Consider the following 9381-nt stretch of genomic DNA (forward strand, 5'->3'; position numbering starts at 1 on the left):
GGTTTGTAGCTCTGCCCCTGGAGGAAGCTGAGAAACGCTGAAGGCTTAGTGCGCCCTGGGGCCCCTTTGCATGCGTGGCATCCTCACCAGCAGCCTTGGAGGCCAAGGGAAGGAGCATGCTGGGCCCTGGAGGGGCGGGCATGGCTCAGGGATCCACACGGCCCATCACTTGGGAAGTGGGACTGGAAAGGACACTGCAGGTGTGGGTGGCAGAGAGCTGGTGACTGGGGTGGGGGGACAAACGGGAACCGTCTCAGCTTGAAGGGCCTCACCCAGAACCCCCCTGGAGCAGGCCACTGCCAAAGGTCCTGTGAGATGGGAAGGGTAGAAGGTATTTTTATTACCCGTTACCATCCCTCTGAAAGAGGAGGGGGCGGAGTTGGTGGGGGCCATCACAAACTCTTCCACTGTCTAGAACACTCGCGGACACTTCCTTGGGGCCTGCCTCGCCCCAGCTGCAGTCACGTGGTGCTGGAGGAGACTGTCAATCACGTTGGGCAGGGCCACGTGATCAAGTAAAGCCAATCATAGTACCCCCAAGCCCCCCGCCAGGATGGTTGCTCCAGGGCTGGACACGTGATCTGAGGTGGCCCAATCAGAGCCCTCCTTGGTATCCTGAGGTTTTTCTGAGCTTCTTTCCTTAGGGATTAGACGCGATAGGGATATATGTGTAGAAGTGTGAGGGAAGAAAGTTGTCAGGCTAAGAGAATCAAAGATGAGAGACGGGAAAGAGTGAGGGAGAGAAAGAGGGAGCTGATGGCTTCTGATTCCTTGGGTCGAGTCACTGAGATCTTCGCATCTGCTGTGGTTCCTGTGTCCCGGATCCCCAGTGTCCTTCCAGTAAGTCTCCCCTTTCCTTGAAGCCACTTGGAGTTGGGCTCCTCTCACTTGTGGTTCAGATCCTGCCCGATCATGATGCACCTCCCCGACCCAAAGAGAGGCACCCATTTGTCTAAGCACCGTTGAGAATGGAAACTTTTATTCTTTGCTGAGAATGGGGCTTTGCAGAGCACCACAGTCCACCGCCATCCCTGGGTGGGAGTGCCCTACGTGTGAGTGAGTGTGTGTTTGGAGGGGGCCTGACTGCTGAAGCGGCCCCAGCCTTTACACTGCGGGAGCCAGGCCAACCCTGTTGTTTCCCCGATCGTAAACCGAGAAATACAGCCTCAGGAAGACGTCGCCCAGGATCCAGGTCTCCGAGCGGCTCATGCTCTCTGTGCCCGCTGCCAAGGTGCTGAGGCATTTGCCCCGAAGGCTCTGGGGGAGACGGAAATGCACAGCAGTCAGCCTGAGCCCTTACCTGCCACCCTCTCGGCATCCGGAGCCGGCAGCTTCTCGGTTTTATCTCCCTCCTTTGGTAAGAACCAAGTGGCTCTCTCAGCAGCTGCGGAAGTGGGGTGCCCATCCAAGCCCAAGAACGGCCAAGGCATGTGGTTGCCATGAGGGAGAGGGGCTGGGGGAGGGGAGGACGGGAGTTTGGGATGAGCAGATGCAAAGCACTATAGAGAGGATGGGTGAACGACAAGGCCCTGCTGTAGAGCCCAGGGAGCTCTATTCAAGCTCCCGTGATCAACTAGTGGAAAAGAAGAAGAAAAAGGATACAAACACATGTATAACAGAGTCAGTTTGCTGTACAGCAGAAATTAACAAAACACTGTATATCAACTATGCTTGAATAAAATGTTAAAAAGAGCAAGGATGGCCTGTAATTCCCCTCCTTCCTTCTGACCCTGCTCTCCGTTTCCTCTGCAGGGAATGCCTTTGCTTCTCCCTCTTCCCCAAGACCCGACCCGTTCTTAGAGACTGCGCTCAGCCCCTCTAGGAAGGCTTCCTGGCCCCACGCTCGCCCTCCCTGGCCACTCCAGGCCGGGTTGGGTGACTCACCCTGGTGCTCCCCTTGTGTACAGCCCTCATCACTCTAATCTGCGCCCGGCACCCCTCGGCTCAGCCCCTGGGGGTGCCATTTGCATGGGGTCCAGTGTAGCTTCGCCTGGACCCATGCAGGCCTCCTCGTGCCTCCATGAGGGTGGGGGTTTAGAATGACTGACATTCCCTTTCTTCCTCAAAGCCTTCTTTGAGGCCATCAGCCTCCTCTGAACTCCCACAGGGAACTGACATTAAGCCTCAACCCTGTGCAAGGGCCGTGCGGTCACTGTGCACCCTTAATTCACGGGAGCATGCAGCCTCCCCACAGAGGGGTCTGGTACCCCAACTCACAGAGTGGGAACTGGGGCTTAGCAAGGGGAAGTCGCAGGCGAGGACGAGGGTCGCCATGTAATTTGTCATCCAAAGCAGGACACCTTCGAGGTGGGAGGGAGACCGTTAACCATTATGGTGGGACAACACACTGAGACTGTGCCCACCCACCCCACTTGTCCCTTGGCCTATTGCAGGGATTGCTAGAGCTGACTTTCCGTGTTCATCTATCTGAGGGCTCAGGTTGAACTGAAGCTCCTTGAGGGCAGAGGCCCTTAGTGTTCCCTTCTCCTTGTGCCTCGCACCAGGCCAGCACGGGGCAGTGTTCCATTTATTTCAGGATGATGGAAGTCCCAGACTGCCCCTTACTCTCAAGTGGTTGGTTTTGTGGGAGGCACTGGCCCAGCCACAGGGGCTCCGTGGCATCTGCAATGGTGTGGCTTGGCCTGCAGAGGGCCCCCTCCTGCAAGCAGGAGCCCAAGGGTTCCTGCAATTCCACCAGGGTTGGCCCTTCACCTTTCTGATGTAGGCTTGAGGGGGCACTGGGTAGTCGTTGCCGTTGATGCTGAAGATGATTGTAGGCAGGCGAGCCACATAGCTACATGAAACCGCATACTGTTAGAGAAAGAGGGAGAGAGGTTGGCCCAGGTGATCCCTGGTGCGTGGAGAGCCCCGGAGTGACCCTGTGGCGTGACCCTTCACCTCGTTATCGACAAGGCGGGCGCCGATGAGCCTTCGGATGGCGGTGATCACTCTACTTGGGCCAAATAGGAACGAGGTCCCGGTATCCAAAATGGCCTGGCAGCCGCGGCAACAACCAAAAGCCACACCGTTTATGGTGATGCTGAGAGACAGTGGGACAGAGTGGACACCAGGATCACTGTGAAGTCTCCCCCCACGACTGCCCCCTCCCTGACTGTCTCCCTTCAGCTCACGCCCTGCCTCTGTTTGCCTTTGCTCTGGTCGCCTAACCTTCGCTGACTTCCTTTCAGCTCCTGAGTGCATCAGGCTCTTTGGTGCCTCAGGGCCTTGGCATGTGCTGCTCGCCCTTCCTAGAAGACCCCCATCCCCTTTGTCTAGCTAATTTCTCCTCATCTTCCAGGTTCCAGCTTACTTGTCATTTTTTCAGGGAAGTCCTCCCCCCCAGACTAGATCAGGCTCCTGTCCTGGTCACTCTGTAGAGTTCCTCATTACTAGCATGTACCGAAGTGGAAATTCATTATTATGTGTGTGACTCGTTTCATGTACGTCTGCCTTACTAGATGTAAGGGCAAGTTGTAGCCTCAGTGCCTCTCTCAAGTGCCTAGCACACAGCGGATGCACAACGTATGTTTGTTGAATGAATGAATGAATGAAAAAGTGGATGAGGAACAACCAGAGCCCTGTATGTGCTGTGTGACCGATAACGGGTCAACCCACACGGTGAAGATGGAGGTTCTCCGGGGCAGCAGATGCTGAGAGTAGGGGTGTCGGAGACACAGGCTGCCTTGGGAGAGGTTGTCTCCCAGCATGGCCCACTCACACAGCTCAGACACTGAGGCCCCCGGCCAGGCGATGCCTGAGCTAGCCCAGGGGCCTCCAAAGGACACGGAAGCTTCTGTCTGAGGGTATCACTGAGAATCCCGTCAATTACTGCCCCTTGTTCTCAGACCACTCCTGGATCCCGGCTTCCTGATTCTCTCTGTCACAGCCCCTGCCCCACTGTGTGCCCGGGATGGGGGGTGGCTATGGGTGGGGCGAGTGTCTCTTTGTATGAGTTGCTTTCAGGTCTCAAGAATGCAGCCAACCTCTCTCCACTGCTGGGGAGTTTCTCCCTCAGGAAACCAGTTTTCCTGGTTTGTCCAGGACTTTCCCTGTTTTGAAACTGGTAGTTTTGTGTAGTGACAGCTCCCTGGGTCCCGGGTAGCCCTAGACAGTTGGTCAACTTATCACAACCCTGTTCAGGCTGGTGAAATCCTCCCTCATCCTCTTTTCACTGCACTTTAGGGTCTTCAAACCGTGCTCCCTGCCTTCCAGCGTGGTGGGTGCAGCCCTCTTGGGCTGCACAGGTCTCTCTGAACCCTGTTCAGGACCCTGGTCAGAGCCCTGGTCAGGGGCCTGGGGTGATTATGAACCCGTGGGTGGCGTGTGTATCTGTGTGTGTTTTTGTGTGTATCTGTGTGCCTGTGCGTGTGCTTACACGTGTGTCTTTGGGTGTGGAGCGTATGTCTGTGTGTGTGACTGTGCGTCTGTGCGTTTCTTTGTGTGTCTGCATGTGTCCGTGTGCACGTGTGGGAGCATCACTTGGGGGGGCCCTCAGAGGGAGGGGCTTACCGGTTCATGGTTATCTGCCAGTAGTGGGGTCGGGACACTGGTATCCACTGGAGCTTTCCTTTATGGTATCTGTTGTCCACCCCGCCTAACATCACAATGCTGCCATTCTCCTTCTGGCTGAGGAGAGAAGGAAGAGGGAGGGCTCGTTGTAGCAGAATAACGGCAGGCACTGTCTGAGGGCTGTGCTTCTCCACCCATCCTTGGCACTATTAGGGTCCCCATTTTACAGAGACGGAAATTGAGGCCCGGAGGGATTGAGGACCTGTCCGAGGTGGGTCACCGACTAGTGAGTGGCACAGAAGGGGTTCGAAGCTGGGCAGCCTGGCTGGGCTCCGACCACCCACCCTTCTGAAGAGGGCCCGGTCCCCTCCAGCAACCAGAGTGCTCAGAGATACCCTCAGAGGACACCGTGCCGGAGGGGCCTGGCTGCCCCCTCGCCTTGCCTGTCATTGTTCAGAAAAGCCGAGGCTCGAGGGCGCCAAGGGTGTGGGCTCAGGCTCACCCAGGGTTGGCTTCACCAGCGTGTGTGACCTGTGCCACCCATGGGGCCTCACACGCAGCAGGGCCCTGAGCCTCTGCTATCCCTGTCTTGAAATTCCCAATACTTTTTTTTTTTTTTTTTTTTTGCGGTACGCGGGCCTCTCACTGCCGTGGCCTCTCCCGTTGCGGAGCACAGGCTCCGGACGCGCAGGCTCAGCGGCCGTGGCTCACGGGCCCAGCCGCTCCGCGGCACGTGGGATCCTCCCGGACCGGGGCACGAACCCGCGTCCCCCGCATTGGCAGGCGGACTCTCAACCACTGCGCCACCAGGGAAGCCCCCTAATACTTTTTTTATTTTTTATTTTTTTTCGGTACGCGGGCCTCTCACTGCCGTGGCCTCTCCCGTTGCGGAGCACAGGCTCCGGACGCGCAGGCTCAGCGGCCGTGGCTCACGGGCCCAGCCGCTCCGCGGCACGTGGGATCCTCCCGGACCGGGGCACGAACCCGCGTCCCCCGCATCGGCAGGCGGACTCCCAGCCACTGCGCCACCAGGGAGGCCCCTCCTAATACTGTCTGAACAAGACGTCCCACGTTTCCATGTCGCGCTGGCACCTGCGAATTGTGTAGCTGCTTCTGGGCTCCGGGTAAACTGTTAGTGAGGAGGAAACATTCCCACCATCCCTCTCCTTCCTCCCATATGAAATCCATCAGCACATCCTGTTGCCTTTTCCTCCAACCTGTATCCTGATATCTTCCACTGCTCTCCCTCTTCCCTTCACACCCCCTGGACCAAGCTGCTGCCCCTGAGCCCATGAGCATGCTTGTGTTCTCATAAAACTTTATTTACAAAAACCAGTGGCAGGGCCAGATGTGGCCCTGGGGCCATAGTTATCCCGGGCTAGACTGTCTCTCAGGAAACTTCTGGATCAGCTGGGCTACAACTTTTCATGCAACTGAAAGCATCTTACAGCTGACTTAGAGAGAGGGCTTGTGCAGTTCAGACTTACGTGCTCAAGTAGAAGGCAAAGACAGACTGAGAAATGACGCCTCGTCTCTTCAGGTTGTCGAAGACAGGGGTGGTCCCTTGGATGGCGAGGCTGCGGTAGCCCAAGCCCAGGATGCCATCAAAGGGTGCATGCTCCAACCCAAACTGCGCCTTGCTCAGGGCAAACGGCTGGACCACATCGACAAGTTTCCCGATCTGTGGGAGAGGAGAGTGTTCCCACATAAAGGTTTGGGAAGTGGGGCTGGGACTGGGCTGGGATGGAGATGCCACGAGCACCGCAGAGAACTGTGGCCTGGCTGTGCCCTGTGTTGACCTCAGATAGTTAGACCAAGCTGCGACTGGAATTTGGGTTCCATTTGTGCTGGCTGTGGCTTTGAACCAACACCTGCCCATCCTGCAAACACCATGTGAAGTGAGCGAAATTGGCCACATGCTTCCTGTGCAGGTGGAAAAACAGGGACTCAACAGCACCAAATGGTTCCGACTGGAGGACAGAATGAGTAGAGAGCAGGATAGTCTTCTCTTCGGCGTCACTATGATGTGATGACAGAAATGGACTGAATTCATCGCAATGCATTGTGGATTCTGCATCTGCCTAGGCAGACAGAAGCCCATTTTACAATGTCGCTGCCAGGGTGCTTATGAAAATTCTGCCTGGGAAACACGCTTTGGGGATGTGCGTCTGCGTGTGTGTGAGAGAGAGAGAATACTCAGGCCCTTTGGGGGATGCAGGCTATAGTTTCCACTAGGCTCTCAAAGGCCCCCTCTTGTGGACCCCCATTTATCAGGCCCTTCCCACGTCTGTGGCCCCCTGCTTTCCCTGTCTGGATTCCCGAAGCCCTCAGTTCCCCGCAACCGCCCAAGATCAGTTTTATCCTCTCCCCAGGTACCGCACACCTGATGAATCCTGACTGGCCAGCCCAGCTTCACCGTTTACCTGATGCCTGACCTTGGCAAGGCCCTGGCTTTCTGCACCTCGGTTCCCTCATCTGTCTAGTGGAGCTAATCATAGCACTTGCTATGTGGGGTTGCTGCAGGAGTAAACGAGTTATTACCGTGAAAGTACCTGGCACAGCCTGAGGATATAAGAGTGGGTGCTTTTTTCCCCTCTCTCCCTGCTCCCAGCAAAAGGAACCTTGAGCTGCTCATGGGCAAAGGAGCTGCAAACCCACACCTCAAGCCACTCTCTGGGTCAGCCATTCTGGGAGTTTGTGTGTCAGCAGGGACACTGTCTCCCCAGGGACACAACACTGTGGGGTGGGCGGCCAGCCACTAGGGGACTTTGGGAAAGACGGGCCCTCCCAGTTGGGCCTGCATCTGTTTTGTAAGCTGCGGTTGCTCCCAGGGCCAGCCCTGACTCGGCTTCTGGTTTCCAGTTACCCGAACAGTGTCGTAGCCAAGAAATCCAATGATCCTCCCGGAGCCGTAGGTGAGGTCGACGGGGAAGCCCGAGAGCCGGAAGGTGGTGGACACGTGAGGGTTGAAGACATTGTGTGTGTCTGCGGACACAAGAGATGTGTGTCCGTCAGGTGCCAAGGACGGAGAAGGGGGTGGGAGGGGGAGTACAAGATGGGCGGGAGGGGGGGGCAGGTACTCACAGCAGGGGACACTGTCGCAGTAGGTGGAAGGCACCCACAAGTCAGCTGAGCCGGTGTCAAAGACGACCTTGAACTGCTGAGGGGGCGTTCCAATGCTGATGTTGCCGACATAGGCTAGCTACAGGGGCCGGGGAGGGGTGGTGTGGTCAGACCTGGCTGCCCTGGCCGCCCTCGATTCCCAGAGTACTGCTTCCCTCGAGGTGTCCCGTGTCTCCTGAGATCACTTTCCAACCGCCCCACCTCACAGCCTCTGCTCACACCGGTGCCTTCATTTGATTTTTTTCTTTCTTTTCCTCCATGCGGGCTCTTAGTTCCCTGACCAGGGATCGAATCCGGTCCCCCTGCAGTGGGAGCGCAGAGTCTTAAGCACTGGCCTGCAGGCGAGTCCTGGTGCGTTCATTTGAGAAGCTCTCCAGTCCCCCCTTTAAGGCCCAGCCTGTTTCTTTCTCCAGTTGGCCCTCCTAGGTCACCCCAGGCCACCTCCTCTGAACTCAGACCATGTCCTATCACCACCACGCTTTTATTTGACATGTATTTACTCTTTGCCTATCGCTCAGGCTGTCCTATGCATTCTTGAGGAAGAGACGAGACCTTTTTAAAAATCAATAACAATAACCATAGTGTTAGATTTTTATGGCGTCACAGGCCATAGGGGCTCAGTAACTTTTTACTGGTGTCCTTGGATCTGCGGAGGCTGAACTTTGTCCGCCTGGGGTTTCAATCTTGATTTGCAGTTGGCTTTATCTTTCGATCAGACATGGCTCACCTTTCATCTGTAACTCAGTGGCTCACTTAGTTCAGGGGGAACAATCTCCCTCAAACTAATGACATATCTTTGGCAAGAAATGGGTGTTTACCTGCCACCTGGTCATTGCCGAGCCCAGTTACCACCGACCAAGAGTTGAGGATGAGAGTGCCCTCTTCTCTGGGAATGGGGTCCGTATTCCCCAGTGTTTCTGCTTCCTGCAGGAGCCCTAGCCCCACCACACCGCCTGGCGCCTCCAGATGAACCCCAGTGCCAGGCCAGAGCACCAGGGGGCGCTGTAGAGTGCCATCCACCCAACACACTCACATCCAGGTAGTTCCTCAGGGGATGAAGAGACAATTTTGGGTCATGGGCGACATTCTGGGACCTGTCGTCATTGTTCCTCAACAGGAAGTTTGTCAGCAAGTTTTTTTCCCTGAGGGTTTCTCGCATGGTCTTCATCTTTGTTAGCGGGATTCTTTCACCGAGCATTGGGAAAAGGAAACAAAGAAGGGTCAGCAATCAGCTGTCTGTGTTATAGTACGACTGTCATACCTTGCATTGTAATGGCACTGTGTATAGTCCAAGCATTTTTATGAGTGTCCTCTCATATCAGGACGCTATGCAAAGGCGATGGCAAATGCCTAGGTTTGAATACAGGTTCTGTTGTTTAATTTGGGTAAGCCATATGACCATTTGGAGTCTCAGTTTCCCCCTCGGTAGGTAAAAAGGTAGAATATAACTCCTATCGTCCGTATAGAATGCTCTGGGTATTAAGTGAGATGATGTATATAATGTGCCTGATATGTAAGAAGTGTCCACAATGACAGCCCTTCCCATTGCTATTGCCATCCCACTGTATCTTTTTCTAAGAAGTTCTGGGAAGGAGTCCGAAGGGGGATCATTACCCTCTTTTTACAGGGGAGGAATTTGAAATGCAGGGAGTTTGTGACTTGGCTGTGGTCACACTGCTTGTTAGAGGTAAATCAGCCTAGAAGTAGCCTTCCAGATCTTTCTCCAGGGCTCCAGCAGAAGAGAGGGGT

The 9381-nt window shown here is 55.5% G+C and overlaps 1 protein-coding gene across 1 annotated transcript in view; it reads right to left on the reverse strand.

Moving 5' to 3' along the window:
- Positions 1 to 1104: 1104 nt before the first annotated feature.
- LOC132526124 (pregnancy-associated glycoprotein 2-like) overlaps positions 1105 to 9381 on the reverse strand; it is a 22272-nt gene continuing 13995 nt past the window's right edge. Inside the window, exons 4-11 of the mRNA XM_060159982.1 lie at positions 8666 to 8816; positions 7594 to 7711; positions 7376 to 7494; positions 5997 to 6190; positions 4510 to 4626; positions 2899 to 3040; positions 2713 to 2811; positions 1105 to 1257 (exon numbers count right to left, since the gene is read on the reverse strand). Of these exons, the coding sequence (XP_060015965.1) occupies positions 1105 to 1257; positions 2713 to 2811; positions 2899 to 3040; positions 4510 to 4626; positions 5997 to 6190; positions 7376 to 7494; positions 7594 to 7711; positions 8666 to 8816 (1093 nt within the window). The remainder of the gene's footprint in view (positions 1258 to 2712; positions 2812 to 2898; positions 3041 to 4509; positions 4627 to 5996; positions 6191 to 7375; positions 7495 to 7593; positions 7712 to 8665; positions 8817 to 9381) is intronic.

The sequence above is a fragment of the Lagenorhynchus albirostris genome, chromosome 9 (genome assembly GCF_949774975.1).
Source record: "Lagenorhynchus albirostris chromosome 9, mLagAlb1.1, whole genome shotgun sequence".
NCBI classification, from domain to species: Eukaryota; Metazoa; Chordata; class Mammalia; order Artiodactyla; family Delphinidae; genus Lagenorhynchus; species Lagenorhynchus albirostris.